The 19,539-nt window shown below is 50.7% G+C and overlaps 3 protein-coding genes across 5 annotated transcripts in view; 1 reads left to right on the forward strand and 2 right to left on the reverse strand.

Moving 5' to 3' along the window:
• Nucleotides 1–158, reverse strand: part of PAAF1 (proteasomal ATPase associated factor 1) — a 14,092-nt gene extending 13,934 nt beyond the window's left edge. The window contains exon 1 of the mRNA XM_044450219.1: nt 108–158. Within this exon, the coding sequence (XP_044306154.1) occupies nt 108–154 (47 nt within the window). The 5' untranslated portion in view covers nt 155–158. The remainder of the gene's footprint in view (nt 1–107) is intronic.
• Nucleotides 159–224: 66 nt separating this feature from the next.
• Nucleotides 225–1,875, forward strand: LOC123033549 (cytochrome c oxidase assembly factor 4 homolog, mitochondrial). Of its 2 annotated transcripts, none has more exons than XM_044450201.1 (3): nt 225–245; nt 1,199–1,261; nt 1,369–1,875. In XM_044450201.1, the coding sequence occupies exon 3, from the start codon at nt 1,379–1,381 to the stop codon at nt 1,640–1,642; it is 264 nt and encodes an 87-aa protein (XP_044306136.1). In that variant the 5' UTR covers nt 225–245; nt 1,199–1,261; nt 1,369–1,378; the 3' UTR covers nt 1,643–1,875. The 2 variants fall into 2 exon arrangements, with proteins under 2 accessions (XP_044306136.1, XP_044306137.1); XM_044450202.1 differs by having other exon boundaries at nt 226–245; nt 1,202–1,261.
• A 1,242-nt stretch (nt 1,876–3,117) lies between these two features.
• On the reverse strand, nt 3,118–19,539 carry MRPL48 (mitochondrial ribosomal protein L48). 2 transcript variants are annotated; one of them, XM_044450232.1, is made up of 9 exons: nt 19,410–19,532; nt 17,929–18,064; nt 15,222–15,274; nt 14,396–14,439; nt 12,854–12,939; nt 8,616–8,788; nt 6,683–6,785; nt 5,011–5,100; nt 3,118–3,371 (listed from the first exon to the last, which is right to left on the reverse strand). In XM_044450232.1, exons 2-9 carry the CDS (start codon nt 17,932–17,934, stop codon nt 3,297–3,299), a joined length of 630 nt encoding a protein of 209 aa, XP_044306167.1. In that variant the 5' UTR covers nt 17,935–18,064; nt 19,410–19,532; the 3' UTR covers nt 3,118–3,296. The 2 variants fall into 2 exon arrangements, with proteins under 2 accessions (XP_044306167.1, XP_044306166.1); XM_044450231.1 differs by lacking the exon at nt 17,929–18,064 and having other exon boundaries at nt 19,410–19,539.

The following is a 19,539-nucleotide window of genomic DNA, read 5'->3' on the forward strand; positions in this document are numbered from 1 at the left end:
CGGAAGGGAAGCGCCCCCCGCCCCCACGGCCGCCTCGCCCGGGAGACCCGCGGGCGGCGAAGCCCCCGCAGCGGAGGGGCTGGGAAGCAGAGGGGCTCCGCGCCCACCTCAGCACCTGGTCCCAGTCGCTCTGCAGCCGCACCACCGCCGCCATCTTGCCCGGCCCGGCCCGCCCCGGAAAGCGCGTCCGCTCTCGCGCGCCCAGGAAGCGGCGCGGCCGGAGCGGGGACCGCAGGGCGGCTCAGGTGAGCGCGGGCCGCCGGGGCGCCCGGGGCGGCGGGGCCGTTGGCGTGCCCGCGTAGCGCGGTGGGCGGGGCGCCCGGCGCGCGGGCGAAGCTAAGCAGGCGCGGCCGCGGCCGCCTCTGGAAGGGAGACTGGTGGCGCCCTGCGCCCTGCGCCAGGGGCGGTGTTGCGGCGTGTCCCGCTGGGGCTGGCGCGCAGAAACGGGGAAGCCGCCCGCCCCACCGTGGCCCTGCTCTCCATGGTGCGGATCCGGGGCACTCGGGAGCCCCGCTGCATCGGGTCCCGCGGGAAGGGAGGAGCGGGGCTTTTGCACCTCCTGCTGCCCCCACCCCTGAATTTGCTTTTTCTGAAATCAAATGCTCTTCTCTGCCTTGTCCGTACCTCCCTTTTTACAAATAGGGGTGTCCCTCGGAGAAGGGGTCCCTTAAAAGTCCACAGACACATGTGCTTCCTCTTCTACTAGCCTCCACCTCTCGCCCTTCTGCCTGGGGGTTTTTTCCTGAAATCCAATGCCCTTATTTCCTCCTCTAGACATTTTTTTTTAACACGTAGGTGTTTCTTTAGGCGATAGGGACCTTTAAATACATCATTAACAGCACATGTAAATCAGTATTATGCGAGCTTGTGCTTTTTGGCTCTGTCTTCCTGTCCTGAGCCCCTGGACCTTATCAGTGCTTGGCACCTTGGGCAGAAGCGATGAAGCTTATTTGTCAGTCCAGGGGGCCAGGCAGAAGCTCAGCAAGCGATGCTTTTCCTCCATTAGCCAGGAGTGGCTGCATGCAAAATGTAGCAAAGAATTTGTACCCGTGCAAAAGGAGTCTGTGTCCTTCCTTCCACCAGAAGGCAAAACACCCGAGAGAGCTGGACCATTGACAGCACCTGCAATCACACCAATCTTCAGGGACGCTCGCATTTATTGGCACTTAAGCACTCGATATTCTTTGTTCTCCCACAGCAGATGCTGTCTTGGAAGAGATGATCTAAGTTATCAGCATTTCCGCATCTGTGGTTGTCCCTGGTAGGTATGAAGATCTCAGCAGCACATTTTTCTGATGGTTGGATTTCCCCAGCTGCCTCCTCCCTTCAAATGTTCATTTTCTCATCCCTTACTCACCCTTCATCCAGATCCCCCAATATGTCCACGGCCAGCCCACCTGGCCACAACTGGAGCCGGAAATCAAAAGCAGAGGAGGAGGAGGAGGATCCCTTTGATCAAATGATCTCGCGCACGGGGTGCGCCGCTTTCCACTATGCGGTGCAGGAGTGCATGGCCGAGCACCAGGACTGGCGCAAGTGCCAGGCGCAAGTGCAGAGCTTTAAGGACTGCATGCAGGAGTATCAGAAGCAGCGCGCAGAAGAGGTGCAGAGACGGCAGGCGCTGCACCGTGGCTCGAGCTGAGGGAAGGCGAGCTGGCGGCACGGCACCCCTTTGCTCTGCGGGCTGCTCAAGGACCATCGGGGCAGGACTGCGCTGGTGCTTCGTTCTCGATGATGCAAAGCAAGGTGAGAAGAGCCCCGTTCGACAGGGATGTACGCCCAGTGCGAGGCTCATGCCAGTAACCACGTTGCTGCATCTGTGTTTTTAACAGGAGACCTGTCCTGCCAAAAATAAATGTGGAATCGATCTCTTTATCTTTTGGGGTGATGCAGGAGTGAAATGCAGGTTGTTCTAGAGGTGCTTTGTGTAAGAGGAACTGCTGGCAGCCGCTGCTTCTCTGGCTGATGGGCCAGGCTGGTCTCCCCTGGGCTTGACATTGCGCCTGGGAAGCAGGGGGCACAGCCCCCAGTTGCCCTGTGCCAATGGCAAAATCCAGCGTGCGCTTCCCTTGTGTTCTCCGTTCCCACGCTGCTTTCCGTGCACACAAGATGCATAACTAGAAATCGTCCTAGATCCTTTTGTTCCTGAAGGTTAAGTGCTCCCTTGAGCCCTGAAGACCCTTCCCCACAGTAGCTGCCCACCAACTCTCTGAATGTAAGAAGGAAAGAGCAATGCGCCGTGGGGGGGGGGGCCGGTGTGGATTCTGCATGGAAGCTTTGACTGACGTGTTTCACCAGCCCCGGTGCAGTAGGCACAGCTCTACCCTTAACGGGGGCCTAGAAATGTTACCTTAATTCATTAAATGAAATGAGTTGCCCCCAGAAGAGTCATGCCTGGAGCAGTGACTTATGCAGGATGCTGACGGGGGGGGGGGGGGGGGGGGGGGGGTGCATCCTCTGACTGCAGGGAATTCACACACTTCTACTCAGCTTGCCAGAAACGTGGGGGAACACTGGCTTAAGGAGAGAGCAAGGTTACTGCATGAGATGGACTTGAAACCCAATGGGGCAGACCTTCTTACAGGGCTGCTTAAGGGACTGGCGGCATTTTCTGTACCATGCAAAGAAACAGGGATGGGGACAGAAATGCGACTTTTTGTGGTCGTTCCTACTGGAATGCAGAGATGGTTTTGTGGAATCTGGCAGTCCTGGCCTTTCCTGCTTCACTGGCGCTGCTCCGACTAACCGCCAGGTGGCACTTGGTTGTCAAGAAGCATTCTGGAGGTGACACATGCTTCAGTCCAGCTTTCACCAACTCAGCACTGGACAGACATTTCGGACCGCAGTTCCCACGATCCCCAGCATGGCATCATGTGCTGACTGAGGATGATGGGAGTCACAGCCCAGAGCATCTGGAGGGCACCAGGTCAGGGGAGAGTGCTCTCAGTTTAATCGGGCAGGTCCTGACAAGGGCAAGTCTGAGTGGGTGCAGATGGTCTTGTGAATGTTGGTGCTACTCGCAGGCGCAAAAACTCTAATTCTGACATTTTTAATTCAACCAAACAAGGAGTGTTCTCTGGACGCATGATCCCAACAAAGACTCTCACTGCTACACACTACAGCACACCACGTTTTTTGCTGTTTATTACGGGAAAAGGCCCACAGTGGCAGAGCGAGCATGCCCAGAAAATACAGAAGTCCATTTCCACAGAATCACGGAAAGCGGCCGGAAAGACGGTTGGACTAACCTAAACACCGAGGTATTACGGGCACTTGTAAGAAGCTGCCGGGTTGACTCAGTTCAGCTGGGAAAGCAGCTGTTCGAGTTCTGGACGGTCCTTCAGTCGGATTTTGAAGTCTTCCTCTGTATGCTGTGGAGGGGTTCAGAGAAACAGCAGGTGGTTATGAATCAGGCAGAGATTAGCGGGGGGGAGGGCTGGTGTGCACCCTCCTTCCCTTCCAAAAAAGATCTTACGCTTGAATCTCCCCATCCTTGCCAAACCCACAAGGCTCCCAACAGCAGGAGAGGAGCCAGAGACAACAGGTTTGGCCAGGGCAGAGCAGCTCCTCTCAGCGCACAAACATTTCAGAGATTCTGTGGAGCGGGGCTGCGGGTATCCGCTTGTTAGATGTGACCAGATGCCCAGCCCTCATCCAGTGCAAAGCAGCATCCAGTGCAAAGCAGCGGTGGGCAGCTTAAGCTGGAACTGTGGTGGTGGGAAGTGGGGACATTCATTTTTAATACTCGCTAAAAGCAAACCTTGCAAAGTGCACCTCGGTTGTCAGCATTTTTAAAAGCCACAGTGAAGTTTAGGAAATGGGAGGATCAAAATGTGTTTTTTTGAAAGTAGGTTTTCTCCCAAGGTCACGTTTCCTGCAGATGCCCCAACTTTTTCTGCCCATGCACCAAAGGCAGGGAGATACAGCTCTGGAGCCAACATGCCTGAGCCACGGTTCTGCTTCATGGGGCTGCCTGCGGTTTATTAGCTAACGAGTGCCTGGCGGCACGTAAATTAAGGGCAAGCAGAGGAGGAGACACGCCATTAAGCATCTGGTGCAGCTGAGGAGGGGAAAAAACGGCTTTCTAGACAAAAATTACGCAAGCATAATTCCTCAGACTGCAACTTCTTGAACAGAGGACAGTAAATCAAAAGGCCAAGAGCCTCATGGCAACTCCCACCTTTCCCAGCCAGCGTGGCCACGACACTGATAAAAATAACACCCCCCCCACCCCCATCCTGTGCTTATCACAGGGAAGCCTGGCCACTTCCATGCGCATGCGCCATTTACACCTGCTGACAGTGCATGCGAAGGTTGCTCAGCACCACTACTTTCTGGGACCACATTTTCGTGACAGGGGGAAGCGGCCTCTGGAGCTACCCAAGGTATGTGAGCATGAGCAGGTTGAGCCCCAAGCAGATTTCTCTCCTCTCTTAAGTGCAGACACATCACACCACCACCGTGTCAGTGAAGGACATCGGCTTGAAGACATGCCCAACACTACTGGACTATCTGTAGAGCAGGGCATTCAGCCATGCATCTCTGAGAACTTTCCGTCACTTTCTGCTTAGCGGGGCTGGCCCAAAAGATGGTGCTGCCTGAGGTACGGCAGCGAATGGTGCCCCGACCACCCAAACCAAGGTGCATCGTGTCCAAAGATGGCCAAGTTACTTTGGTCCATGAGACAGCAAATCCCATAAGGGTTAGGGTTAGGGTGGAAATACAATTCTCTTCATGGATCACTGCCTTGCCGTGGCAAAGGGGCTTGTGCAGCTCAATGAAGCTATGAGCTATGCCGTGCAGGGCCACCCAAGACGGACAGGCCATAGCAGAGAGCGCTGACAAAACGTGATCCACTGGAAGAAATACAATAAAAACAAACTCAGTAACAATTTGCTGCCATAGCAAGAGATCCAAAAGCAGCTGCCCGAGATGACCGAATCGCTCTGCTGCATGGCAGAACAAGCCCTGACAGGAAACAGTGAATGCTTCCAGTCCGACTCTACGTACCTCTTTCACTAACAGATGGACTCCTTCAGGCTGGTTATTCCAAAGGACTTCCAAGAGAATGGGTGCAAATGTGGCAGTCAAACCTTTGATCTGGGTTGGGGAGTGAATTAAATCACCAGATGACAAAAGAACAAAGATGCAAAACTAGACCAATTATGTTACCAGCACGTCGTCATTATTATCGCTGCATTACATTTACATCACATGCTTTTCCCTCTTGCAAGAGACCGAAGGTGGCTTACATAATCCCTTTTAGCCTCACAATCACTTTGTAAGGTAGGTTAGACTATCAGTGAGTCATCCCAAGTCATCCAATGAACTTTATGGCTGAATGCAGACCAGAACCCAGATCTCCTGAGTCCCTGTCCAACGCCACGCCACATTATAAAGAATCCTTTTCTACCAGGAGCAAAAGGCACAGCGTGAAACCAGCACTCTGTACCATTTTGTCACAGATTTGGAAAGTGGCAAAATGACATTTGTACTGCACTTCTCCTCCAAAATGCTCCCATGGGGTTTACCCAATTTAGCCCCATCGCTCTTGTTCACATCCAGCACCCCATCGCCTGTATCACGCTGTTTTCACTGCTAACAGGCAACAGAATTGAGGAAACGAATGTCATTCAGTTATTTTTTTAGTGAACACAGTTGATACTCCATTTTGATTCAGAAATCTGAAGGCTGAATTGTGACAATGTATTATCATCATCTTCATCATTTCTATACTGCCCTACAGTCAAAGTTCTCTGTATGGTTTAGCGCTATCTAATACAGACCGCAAAACACGGAAAATATGCAAAATTCTTGCAAAATGTTGTCTTGGTTCTAGCTCACACTGTAGGGCAGGGTAGGGCATGGCGTGGGAGGAACAGGGGAGCTAATGGCAGGCCACTATTCCGTGAAATTCAGTCATAGGACCCCTCCCGCCTGGGGCTATCTGGTATTTGGGATTACAGCTGGAAGAAGCAACTGGGAAGCAATATGGCCACACACACATGCTACTGGGCAGAAAGGGAAGAACTTCATTTGGGTAAGCTGCATTCCCACATATGCCGAGCCAGAAATGGCTGGGGCATGCTGGGAGCCACAGGCCTTTTCTCCATCTCAGCATGCGTAGCAGCGCACCCTTAAATGACTGAGGAACTGCAGTGTTGAAATACTGTATTCAAAGCCCCCAGGCCCCAACTGTGTCAAATGCTGCCTGCAGAGCTGTGAAGACGAGGAGCTCGAGGCTCGATCTTGCATCGCACGCAGCTCGCTGGCCCAAGTGTCGCTGTTCTTTGTCCCCGAAGGAGGCAGCGGCGTCCTTGCTCTATTAGTGGTTCTGTAAAGGTTGCCCATCTGAGGACAACTATCCTCTTTTGCTTTTTCTGCTCATTTTATAGCCAACAATCTGGCGGGAAGTCGGTCTTGCAATGGTGATGTGAAGGAGCTCTCATCACACATGGGCTAATCGCCACATCTCCACTGGCAGCCGGCTCTCCTGTCAATGTGCACAGATCTGCAGCTCCACAAAGAGTAGGGGCTTGCTCTCTAAGAGTGCGTGGACCCTCCTTTTGCAGTGTGCTCCGGGAAACCGCCTGCTCCAGGGATGACGCTGAAGGCCTGCGGATGTCGAAGTGCCACTTGAAAGCAAAGCCAAAGGAAAGAGCAGACCAGCTCTCCTGCCTACCTGTACAACTCGCTGGTGGGTTGTAAGAACGCCGTCGAGCTTCATCTTGGACCCCTGCTCCTGAGTCAGCATTACTTCCGTGGTCCTGGTGGGCATGGCATAGCTGTGGAAATGGTAAACCAGCCTCAACATTTGAGAGGCAGAGATAAAGAGGGAGGCAGGGGGAATGGGGGATTCTTGCAATACTCAGCAGAAAGAAAGGAACTTTAGGCCTGGGGGAAATGAGGCTCTTCAGGGAGCCTTTGTGCCTAATTAGCCATGCAAGATGGGCTGCCTGTGTTAATGAGGTCTTTTTGCTCAGTACTTCTGCATCAACCTGCCTGTGTAATTTGCCCCGAAGATGCACTCTGTAAAAATCAGCAAGGTGTATTTCATTTACAGGCCTTGTCCCAAAGGCTCAGAGTGGGCGGAAGAAAGAAAAGCAACAGAGTTCAGAGACTGATCTTGACGATAAACCAGCCGACTGCAGTGGACACGGAAAACTGGTCTGACTGGGCGTGGCTTCCGGAGACCTGGCCTGAAATCCCTGCTTACTCGTGGCATTTGCTGGGTGTGTTTTGCTGGAGTCCTGGAATTCCAGTCATGAGGAATGAAGTTCAGATTTTTACTAGTGAGACAACCCAGTCCCCTGCAGTAACTTACAACAGCATGCTCCTGGGTAGCGGCCCTCATGGCCAGCTACAAGATCTTAGAACATATACAGAGTGCGTCATAGGTTCTGTGTCTCACACACACAGCAGCAGGGCAGAGGAGGAGGAAATAATGAAAACACGGTCAGAAGGATGTGAGAGGTCTGCAGAGGGGACTCGGTACAATAGCTCTGATTACAGGAGATTGTCGTTTCAATCATGAATGGAGGAATTATTGGCAGTCTTGGCTGTGGGTTTGAATGTGTAAATTGGGGTCACCAGAATACCACCAGGAAAACCTAGCTGGCCATCAGCTTTGTTGCTGTAAGCACAGGAATGGACAAAGGCTAACTTTCCTTGGGAGCGCCTCACCCCTTAGGCAAACACCTTTGCAAGTAAATGTAGCAGCCACTCTCAGATGAGCCTTCCAATCTCTGAAAGCTTGCGCTAAACAGAAGCCTGGTCTGGAATTCTGGTTCTTTCTGAGGAAGAAGCCAGGATATTGCAGGTCTGACTTTATAACACAAAGGCGCATATAAACAACTTTTTTTCTATAAGGATTCCTCTGGATTTTCCCAAGGGTTTCGATCAGGGGCCCGCCAGGCAAAACAAGTGGCCGCTTTTGCAAATGACGCGCCCCTTGGTTTCTAGTACCACGTAGGGTGGCCAGCTGCAAAAGGGGGACAGGAACTCCTCCTGCACTTTTGAGCGGAAGAGGGAAGATCAGTAAGTATAGCTTGCCGTGCAAACTATCCCAGCTGGAATGCCCTCCTGCATGACTGTGAAAGGTGCAAGAAGGCAGTCCTCCCTTGCCCCTGGCCACCCCATCGTCAGCGGGCAGGGGAGGGGGGCTGCACAAGCCAAGCACACGATGCGGCCCACGGGCCACATGGACCCCGCCCTGCTCTTGCCATGCTGCACAGTAATTCAAAGAAAGGCTGGTGCCGCGGTACCTTAGAAAAGACACACGAGCTTGTTTCCACTCTTCTGGCTGGCAATGGCAGAAGTGCAGCCCGGAAAGGGGCAGAATCTGTGGGAAGCGGGCCCCAAACTCGCAAAGCTGTCCGTCCTTGAGCTAAACTCTGGCCGTGCTCAGCCCTCCTCTCCAGTTTACAAGATCTGACCAGGCCATCCTGACAGTTTCAAGGACCACAGCTGACTGCTCCAGCTCCCAGAATGCGGTCTCCAGCCCAGGAGCCACACGATTCTGATCGGCCCTGAGAAATGCAGCACGAGGGAAGGGGCCTCACTGCCCAGGCTCTCCCGACTGCCCCAGAGCGGAGACGCAGCTCCCCGACCCGCACCTTTCCTGCACGATGATGGACAGTCGATTGCACAGCTTGTGGATGTACTTCATATAGTGCTCGACGAGGGTCATGTCGTAGCCAGTCATCACGATGCTCAAGGAGCCGTACTCGTGCTCTGTCCCGGGATCGATCTCCTTCATGTGTACGGAGGCCCTCCTCTTCTTGGAAGCCTGTGGAGGCAAAAGCCGCATCCACTTGAATTCAGCTTTTTTATGCATTTATGACTGGCTTGTGCACGGCCTGGGATTGTAATCCCTGCCGGAGCACCTCTCTCAACCTCCAGCAACTCCGACACGGTCCCCCCCACTTGACCCAGTTCCCATTCAGGAGCTGGGACTGATCCCGGGGCCAATCCTTCTCCGCTCTGACTGCTGGCAAACGGGTGGCCCATTGCCTGACCGCACGTGCCTTGCTCTCCTGTCACAGGATGAGCAGCCAGGGATGGGGAGGAAGGGCCAAGGAGAGGAGCGTTGCAGGTGCTCACCTCACCTGATCTCCAAATCGGCTGCCATCCAAAGGAACGGACTGCAGCTCCCTAACTTAACTGGAGGTGGCAACCCTACACATCAGGTGGGCGCCAGGCGGGAAAGGCTGCTCAGAATGAAGATCAGCACCGGATGCCCTTGGGCAAAATGAGTATCACCCTAAATATATGTGAATACTAGAGAATATTGTTTTGAAATTAGGATGGGGTGGTGTGTTGATGTCACTGTAATCATCAGCATTGATCAGAGTACTAGTTCTTGGAACGGTTTTAAAGGTCAAGGTGGTTTTTATCCTAAGTGGTGGTTATGCCCAGTTGTAAAAAAATAAAATAAAATTTTTCGATTTATATCCTGCCTTTTTCCTACAAAGGGCTCAAGGCAGCTTACATCATTCTCCTCCTCCATCTTATCCCCACAACAACAACCCTGTGAGGTAGGTTGGACTGAGAGTCTGTGACTGGCCCAGAGTCACCCAGTTGGCTCCATGGCTGAGCGGGGACTCGAACCCAGATTGTCTGAGTCCCGATCCCATGCTCTTAACCAGGACACCACACTGGCTCTTATGAATTAGCTGGCTGCACAATAACAGCTGCCAGGTCAGTGTCTGCAAAACATGGGGTGCCATCAAAATTCCAGAGAGCAAGACTGGAGAGCGAGACACAGGCAGCGCAAGCGCCAGCCAGGCCAGCACAAACGGGAAGAGAAAGACAAAAATGGAACCCAATGGTTACAGTTGATTGAGTCTGGCATTCTGGAATGAATAATGCCAGAATTATTTATTTATTGCATTTTTAATAACATTAATATATCCCACAGCCACAGGATATATTGACGTTAGGAAAGAATTTGACTGGATGAACAGCGGGTTTTGTGAAATGTAGATGGCTCTACATCGCTTTTGAAAAATAACATGCTAAAAAGAGAAAGGGAAGGAGAAAGAGTCTCTGAAGAGAAACATGAGAAATTCACTGAAGTCTGATGGATTGTGCCGTTCCAAGGCCTTTCTTAGCAATCTAACAGGCAGCAAACAGGCAGGCAAAACATGCCCACTGCTTCATTTTATGTCCGCCAACATTCTGCCTGCTTAATTTCTGAATATCAGAGCACCGCAAAGAGACAGGAACACGTCCAGTAAACGGCACTGCTAAAGACCACAAAGCCAAGTATTGAGGAGCCAACTGGCACTCCCCAGGCTGCTGGCAGGGAATCCCATCCGGCCCGCCCTCCCCGGAGAGGACTGACTTGCATGGCTGAAGGGGCTGAAGGTCTTGAGCAGAGCCACGTGTCTTCTGGCGGCCCCGGAAGAAGGAGCTCAGGGTGGAAGTCCGGGACAGGGCAAGGGCGGCTGAGGACAGCTTAAAAATGAGGTTCTCCTGACATGGGGATGTACGGAGCAACGATGGTGCTGCTGGGGGAGCGAAGGAAGTTTAGGACTGTTGCAAGTCGCTCAGGCACCCTCTTTTGTGACCGGAGAATCTCGGCAGGCCGTCGACTGCAGCTCTGTTTGTGCTTTCACGATGCAACCGCACTCAGGAGGGCCACCCGTGGGGAGCTCTCCGAATGGGGCAAGCACTGCACCCCTCCCCTGCCGCATGCTGCCACGCAGTCACACTCCCAGCAGGGTCAGGCTCCTGAGGGCTCCTTGGTGGGCTGCGAGAAGCCCAGTTTTGTGGGGAAATGAGGCAGGTGCTGCCCACGTACCTCGTGCCAAATCAGGCACTGCTGGGATTTCAGCCGCACAGCGGCAGCAGCCGGGGAGTGGGAGGGACACGTACCAGCTGCGCACGGCTCCTGTGGGCGGCATGCAGCGTGTGTAGCATCCACTCCTGCGGGAGAGAGATGTGCCCAAGCAGGGGAGTGCTGGGGCTAGCGAGCCTGGGGCTACGTGCTCCCCGCGCCAGATGGCCAAGGAGTCCGGTCTGGCAGCTCTGCCGTGAAGTGGGCTCGTCTGCCCGGAGCCAGGCTCACAGTTTGGCAGCAACAGCAGTCCTCACAGAGCAGCTTCATGACTCACGGCTTAGTCGGGCTTGTTCGGAAGCAGGCACTTGCTCCCGTCAACCTGCAGCCCTGGTCCAGATGCGTCACAAGGCAGTGCCACGGAAAGCGAGCGCAGGGGCTGCCGGTATCCTCCTCCTAACCAAGTACAGGCCCCCAACACCTGGTGCAGCTTCTTCCTGCTCCAGGCCACATTCACAGAACCACAAAATGGAGGGCTTGCAGGGGGCCAGGGGGCCACTGGTCCACCCCCCTGCTCAGTGCAGGACACCAGCCATCCCTCTCAGATGGTGGTCCAGTTTCATCCTGAGTGCCACTAGTAGGAGAGCCCACCACCTCCCTCGCACATGGGTTCCATTCCCGTGCTGCTCCAACGGTCAGGACGTTCTTCCTGACGTTCAGCTCGAACCTGGCTTCCTGCTTGAGTGTGTTATTCCATGTCCCGCATTCTTGGATGACTGAGAAGAGATCCTGGCCCTCCTCTTTGCAACAGCCTTCCAAGTTCTTGAAGAGTGCTATCCCACCCACTCCCTTCCGTGTGCCCTTCTCGAGGCTAAGCATGCCCAGTCCTTCCCATCTCTCCTTACAGGGCTTTGTTTCCAGTCCCCAGATCATCCCTGCTGCCCTCCTCTGAACCCTTTCCAGCTTGTCTTTCTTAAACTGTGGTGCCCAGAACTGGATGAAGTACTCCAGACGAGGCCTAACCAGTGCCAAGTGGAGATCAAGTTCTTCACTAGTACACACTGACCAGAAACTGTGCACTCCAATACATCTGCAGGGTGCCAGCTGGGGAGCGCTGTACTACATGTGTGAACATGGCCTTTGCCTCATCAATAAACCAACCACTGTCCTGCTTCCCCTGTGCAGTTCTGTGCTGCTTCTGCTAGGCCATGGCTCAGCTCAGATCTCCCCTTCTACTCCCCTCCCTCCATCCAGAAGACCAGGTTCAGCAGATTCTCAGTCTCTTCACCCAGTTCAAATCTTTCCTGCCTGGAAGACTCTTGACAAGCTAGGATGCACAGTCCCTCTTTCATTCTCTGCCTTCAAGGCTTCCTGCCCAGATGAATTATTGAGTCATTATCTTTCCAAATTACAAGGGTCTCCTTCAAAATATTACATCTTTCAAGAAGTTTCAGGCAGTCTTTTCCTTTAGCACAGCCAGCAACAGGTACCCAACACAGTTCGCCCAGATGGACAGTGTCCACTGCTCTGCAGAGCAAAAGAAGTTTAAAAAGAGGCAGGTGCTGAGACTGAAAGAAGGAAAATGGCTACTGTCAAAACGGGACCTGATACAATTATGTGATTGAAATATTTTTTTCAGTGAAATCACAAACATTTTATTTTGTGGGAAAGTTATTTCTGTCCCCTTTCCCTCCACATCTGACATTTCTTTAATAGGTAATGGTGATCATGATGCTTATTGCATCTGTCTAAGTTCCAGCATGGATAAGATTCCAGAAAATAGTCAGTTAAGCACAGAACAATGTGGGGAAGGGGGAAAGAGCAGTTACAAGGACTTCACACAGTTAACTCCTCAGCAGCAAAGACCTGACAACTGTTAGTGATCCAGTTAGTGTTAGTGATCCACCATGTATTCTGTGCTGATAGCACTGCATAGGGATTACAACAGCTTCTTCCAATGCAGAGAATCTCTTGCACTGACACCAGAGAAAGACGGCGCTTCCCCATCAGTCTTTGGAACCCCATCTTAAAGAAGATGCAGAATCAGTGAGGTCTAAGATCTGAAACACGTACCTTTGAGGGGAGCAAATGTCCATACCGGCCGATTCGATGAGTGGGTTGGGACCTGTACTGCCGGTGGCAGTTCAGCAGTGAGCTGCCTTTAGGAAACAAAACAGAACTATTTGAAGACCCAGCAATTCCCCCTGTGAAGCAACCACAACGGAAGCCTTAGTGTGAAGAGAAGGCCACGGCTAGGCTGCTTGAGGCATCTTTCACCTGCTCATCCAGTGTTTTTCAAAGCTCCAAAGTCAGGATGGGCAGGATGTGGACCTCTGGCTGTCTGGGACTTCCAGCTCTCAGAAGCCACAGTCGGCTTAGCCTGTGGTCAGAAATGCAGGAAGCTTCGGAGACCTACCTTCTGCCTACCCCCGTGAACCCTGTCGGTCTTTGGAAGCTTATCAGAGGTTCCTTAATACAAACAGCAGTAACGGCAAATCTCTGTAAACCACCTGAGGAACTTTGGCTCTTGGACAGCAATGTAATAAATGAAACGGCAAGTGAGATTTCCTGAAGTGCCTCTTGACTGTTACCAGCCGCCTTTCTCTCACCACATGCAGCGATTCACTCTTGGTTGTTGTCAGGCAGTGACAACAGGCCTGCCCAGCACACACTTTAAGCTTGCTGTGCACCCTAGAATTTGCCCCCGAGTCCTCTGCACCATGTAGGAGTTCAGCAGGGGCTCCTCAGCACGGCAATCTCTTCATGAAGACCAGGCAGGACCTTTGAAACCTGCTGCCCGGAGGCCCCATCAAGCGTGGGACCAGGCTGTGCAGGAGACCGGTGCGCTTTGCAGGTGGACGGTCCCCAATTCAATTCCTGGCATCCCCTGCTCTTGCCTGCCGATTAGAGCAGACCTGATGCATTGTCTGACCTGTATGTATACAGCGATGTGTATGTACCCGAGTGTCACTTTAACAAGCCTTTGCACACAAACGAGTGTGTTTGCTTGCAATCTGCCCAGACAACAGGGCCACTGGACAGATTCAAAATATAAAATAAATATATGCACTCAGAAGTAAACCCACAGGATTCAGTAGGACTTGTTTGCAAGTTTGCACACAGGTGGTCAGACAATGAACACACGTCAGCTCTAGCCCCCGTCACTGAAAGGAGGGGCAAAGCAGGGAAGGGGTCGGTGGCAGAAGAGGGCTACTGCCCTTGCATACCGCTGGGGGGTCTCTACAGGTCTCAGGCTGGCCACCCCTCAAAAACCGAATGCTGGATGAGCCAAGCTGTTGGTTCGATTCTGCAGGGCTCTTATGACGATGACAAACAACTCTGCATAGCACCTGCTCCTCTGTCTGAATTGTTTATGTGAACCCTTTTTAGGTTTTGACACCGAGGGTACGGATTGATGTTTTCTATTTTTGTGCAGCCTCTAAAAGCTCTTATAAATAATGATGAATGTTATCAGGATAAGGCCCACTCTCTCCCTTTCCAGCGAGAGAGAGGGACCACTTTTTTCATGCAGCACTGCAGGGCACCTGAGGCGAAGTTTGCCTTCCAACAGGATGCATGTGATGCTTGTCTTGTCTATTAAAAAGACATTCTTACCTACAGAGCAGATGGAATCCCTTCTGGATGATTTTGAGGTAAGACTAAAGGAAAAAGAAAGCAGACCGTTACACTGCACTGATGCTCCCACCCATGATATTTTGCAACAGCTTCTCAAGGTGTTCCAATCCCAGTGTCGCGATAATGATAAGATCCTGGGCTGATTCCTCCAACGGCCTGTGCAGGGAGTTTGGGAGTCAAGACAAGCAGCAGTAGCTGCAATGCAAAAGGATTTAGAACAGAACACCAATACTTGCTATCCCATGTTGTTGTTGTTGCTCGCCGTAAAGTTGTGTCCGACCCATCACGATCCCATGGACAACACTCCTCCAGGCCTTCCTGTCCCCCACCATCCCCCGGAGACCACCCAAGCTCACACCGACTGCTTCAGTGACTCCATCCAGCCCCCTCATCCTCTGCCGTCCCCTCCTTCTTTTGCCATCTATTATTCCCAGCATCAGGCTCTCCTCCAGGGAGTCCTTCCCTCTCATTAGGTGGCCAAAATACTTGAGTTTCATCTTCAGTATCTGGCCTTCCAAAGAGCAGTCAGGGTTGATCTCCTCTAGGACTGACTTAGAGGTTAAGTACATTTTCAAAGCGCATTGAATTCCAGGTAAACAAGGAGAGGACCAGGTGTTTTTTCTTGTTTTCCCCTGGTTGTATCCCACACTGGTTGAGTCAAAATACCAAGCTAGGGTTATGACGCAGACATACCTGAAAACCAGCCAGGAGACCCTGACTTTAGTGTGACCATTCTATGAAGCACAAATTTACTCTAGACGGGAGATAAACAATGTCACCACTGCCTAGACTTCAGTGATCTTACCTGAGCACTGCAGATGCCTCTTTTAAGAAGGGTCCCTTTCCCCAGTACAGCACCTGGTAGGATGGGCATGGGAGAAAAGAGTTAAATCCCCTGAAATAAAGTAGGGCTGCAGAGAGCTTTCCAAGCAACAGGGTCGTTCTTTTGCATTTTATGTTTACATTACCCAAAAGACCGGAGGGTAGGAGGTTTGCAAGCCATCAGAAAACTCTCTGAAGTATTATAAGAAGCCTCAAAGGCTGTTTTTATGTGGACAAGAACACAGATGAGTACGATTTCTCTTCTTGTGTACTCGGTCACTCCTATGTGCGCCTTTCAACAGCAAAATGATATTCACGGAGATGGAAAATGCATCAGGCTGAATTTCTTCTCAGTGCCAGACCCTTGTCTTCAGCTAAAAATGCTACACATTTCCTTAAGTCAGTGTATACGAAGCCCATCCACTGTATTCTATTCATTACAAAGAAAACAGGAGTTCTGGAGAAAGTGTTTAAAGATAAGCAACTGGCATTCGCTATTAAGAGAATGCAGCACCTTAAGGGCTGCACAATGGGCATTTGTTAGCTTAGGAAGAATTGCCCTGTACGGGGGCATGACAGAGGCTTATAAAATCCTGAACAGATGAAATTAAACAAGGAGCACCACTGCATAAAGATTATCCCAAAACAGAAGGGGGCGGAGGGTCATGCATTAAAACACATGGCAACCAATTATCTTGTAAACCACTCAGAGCCAGGGGTGGTATGTATGTAGGTATGTATTTTTATTTCTATCCTGCCTTTTTCCTACAAAGGGCTCAAGGCAGCTTACTTCATTCTCCTTCTCCATCTTATCCCCACAACAACAACCCTGTGAGGTAGGTTGTGACTGGCCCAAAGTCACCCAGTTGGCTCCATAGCTGAGCGGGGACTCGAACCCGGATCGTCTCAGTCCCACCCTCTTAACCACTACACCACACTGGCTCTCTCACACTGGTATATAAAAATACAAATCAATAAATAAAATAGTTTGGGCAACCAAAAGGAAGCATTCACACACAGCCTTGTGCAATTTATTACAGCAGCATCCTGGAAGGTCTTCTAGCATAGGTAGCTTTTTAAAGGACTAGATCGGTTCCTTGAGGAAGACAAGTAGGTCTGCAACAATTATGTGGCAGCAAGAAAATTAGGATATCCTGTTTCATTGCACTCCAACATCTCATGGACACTGATCTTGCTGAGTCCTCATTGGGGTGTTTTGGGCTTAAGCTTTCTTCTAAAAAAATGTTTATATTTCTGCCAACTTGGAGTTCTTTTAAGCCTGTTAATATGTCCCTCATGTGTGGATGGTGCTGCTTTTGCCGCATAAATACTGTCACCCCAAGAATTGAGTAAGAATTTGAATAGGTAGTTTTATTTATTTATTTTATTTCTGTGCATGAGGGCAAACAGATTGAAGCTTAATCTAGACGAGACAGAAATGCTCCTGGTCAGTGAAGCAGGGAATAGGAATCCTGCCTGTGCTGAATGGGGTTCTGCCCCCCACCCCAAAGATACAGGTTCGCAACTCAGGTGTATTTCTGGATTCAACCCTGAGTTTGGATGCCCAGGTTCTAGCAGTGACCAAGAGTGCATTTGCACAGTTAAAACCAGAGCACCCGCTGTGCCTATTGCTGTCGCTGTCAGATCTGGCTAACACGACACACGGCTCGGTTACATCCCCTATGGATGATTGTGACGCCCCCTACGTGGGGCTGCCTCTGAAGTGTTTGGGAACTTCCGCGGGTTCAGGGAGTTGCTCCAGGCTGCTGGCTGGGGCTGGCTGCGAGCAGCGCATGACTCTTCTGCTGTAACAGCCTCACTGGCTCCCAGTCTGTTTCCAGGCACAAGTCAAGGTGCTGGTGATAACCTGCAAAGCCCTCCACGGCTGCAGTCCAGGTTATCTGAAAGACCTGTTTGTGCACACGAGTCTGCACAGACTCTATGCAGAACACGGAAAAGGGCCTTCTCTGTGGCTGCCCCCAGGCTCTGGAACACCCCTCTTAGGGAGACAAGGTTGGTGTCTTCTCTGTATGGTTCTGTAAGCAGGCTAAAATCTTTTTTATTCCAGCAGGCATTTGGGAATGGCCTGTGAGTTTCAGCTGGATTAATTTTAATGTTTATATGTTTATAGAGTTTTTAAGGGAGGTGGTAATTTCTTTTTAATATGTAATTCTTTTAATTATGTGAATGTTAATATTGTGAGCTGCCTAGAGTCTCAATCATTTGAAACAGGTGGAATATAAATAAATACAACACTACCACTCCATAGCTGAAGCTGTCTGGGTGGTTTACAACAATACATAAAAACAAAATATTCAGATATTATGTGAACACCATAACGTCAAAACAGCATTAAAAATTTTAAACACCTAAATTATACAGTAAACAAATTACCCTGCAAAATGGAAAATAGCAGGATGGGTAATCATCTTAAGCCCCTAATAACCAAGTAAGTCTTTCAGGGCCTTGGAATAAAGGGCTGTCTTAACCTACCATTTATTCCCCAAATAAATAGGGTGATATTTCTTATTTTATTTATAATATCTTAACCTATCCATCTACAGTTAGCAGCATCTGGACAGAAGACCATATAGGCCATGGGTCCTCAAACTACGGCCCGCGGGCCGGATCTGGCATGCCATGCCCATTTATCCAGCACATGACAGAGGTTTTGGAATCGCTGCACGCACACGCATGTCGAGGTGTCAGCTTGCTTGTGCGGAGATCGTTTTGGAGTCGTTCGGAGAAAGTGACTTCCACACGCCTGCCCGCTCCCGCACCGCCTTGGCAGCCCACACCCATCGTCAGCACCTTTCAACTGGCTCCCTGTCGAAAAAGTTTGAGGACCCCTGATATAGACACACAAATCACCTGGTCACAGTCTTACCCACTACAGTGAGATGATTGGAATTTCTATGTAATTATAGTAATTATTTCAAAATGTTCATCTATGACTATCAATTAGCAATTTTTGTGCAACCTTGTACCCTTTTCTGGAAATTCATGTCCTCTTTCTTGGTGTGTTACTGGCCACCACAGCTGAATGTTGGTTGGGAATGAAAAACCAAACATCAGCCTAAGGTACACTGGACCAGTTTCTTTCCTTTGATTCACCAGTATACTCCTGTATGCTGACAGCAGTCCTCTTGCACAGGACTACCAGAGCTGCATTTATTAATTTATTAAAGTTTTGTATGCCGTCCTATTATACAAAAATCTCAGGATAGTTTACAATGTGTTGCCACCAGCTGCACTCAAGAGTCAGCTCTGCCCTTGGCCCTCGACTTCAATTCAATATTGTTCATATTCTCCAATAGTTTTGGAGCCACCTCTCCGTCCCTCTTGGCCAGGGCAACTTCTTTTACATTGTTATTTATTTTATATTGTTAATTTTATATTGTTATTTTTGTATTTTATTGTATTTTATTGTGTTGTAAGCCGCCCCGAGGCTTCGGCAAGGGGCGGCATAGAAATGTTTTAATAAATAAATAAATAAATAAAGTTGAGCATTCATTCAGAATAATATCCATAATGTCTACAGGGGCATTAATTACTTAATATTAATTATTAAAGTATTAGTTGTTGTAATCATTAAAATCATAATTTTAATGATGCAACCCACTTAGAGGTAACTCCCAGTGACTTCAGTGGAGGTGTGGTATAGTGGTTAAGGATGTGGGGCTGGGCCTCAGGAGATTGGAGTTCCAGCCCCACTCATCCCCAGAGCTCACTCGGTGACTCTGGGACAGTCACTCTCAGCCCAACCTGCCTCACAGGGTTGTTGTGAGAATAAGTAGCTGGGAGGCGGAGAATTACGTAAGCCGTCTTGAGTCCCTTGGAAGGAAATCTGGCAGAATTTAAATGTAATAAACAATGCAGCATTCCCCACCAACCAGGTAGGGGAAAGCTGGGGCATACAAAACCACAGCCTAAAATTCTTTAGCTAAAATATCTGGTGTCATCATCCAACCAAATACAACGACCAAGGCAGCTCAACTCCCAACATGAACCTAACCGAGCACCGCGGCCTGCAGAGGCTTCTGGGAAGGGCCATGCTGTGGCCATGTTAGGAGCAAGCAAGGGATCATGGGAAAAGGCCTCTTCTAAATAAGTAGCACTCAGAAGCGCTCCGCCTCTCCCCTCCTCCCACTTCCACTCGAAGGGTACATACTTTGGCGAGAGACGCCGTCATGCTCTCCGACCGCCCCTGCCGACCGTTCAGGCAGTAACCACGGCGACACAACAGAAGAAGCACGAGCCCGAATAGGCTCCCTGCCTACACCCGTCCCCCAGCCGCTTGG

Source organism: Varanus komodoensis, unplaced genomic scaffold, assembly GCF_004798865.1.
Source record: "Varanus komodoensis strain SLA01 unplaced genomic scaffold, ASM479886v1 scaffold63, whole genome shotgun sequence".
Lineage (NCBI taxonomy): Eukaryota > Metazoa > Chordata > Lepidosauria > Squamata > Varanidae > Varanus > Varanus komodoensis.

What these genes read in the sequence shown, in the direction of transcription:
- LOC123033549 (XM_044450201.1), top strand. Translation starts at nt 1,379, where the DNA reads ATGTCCACGGCCAGCCCACCTGGCCACAACTGGAGCCGGAAATCAAAA.
- MRPL48 (XM_044450231.1), bottom strand. Translation starts at nt 19,430, where the DNA reads ATGACGGCGTCTCTCGCCAAA. An exon ending in GAGGCATCTGCAGTGCTCAG is followed by an intron (nt 14,440 to 15,221) that starts GTAAGATCACTG and finishes TTTTTCCTTTAG; the next exon opens with TCTTACCTCAAAATCATCCA. An exon ending in TCCATCTGTTAGTGAAAGAG is followed by an intron (nt 3,372 to 5,010) that starts GTACGTAGAGTC and finishes ACCCCTCCACAG; the next exon opens with CATACAGAGGAAGACTTCAA.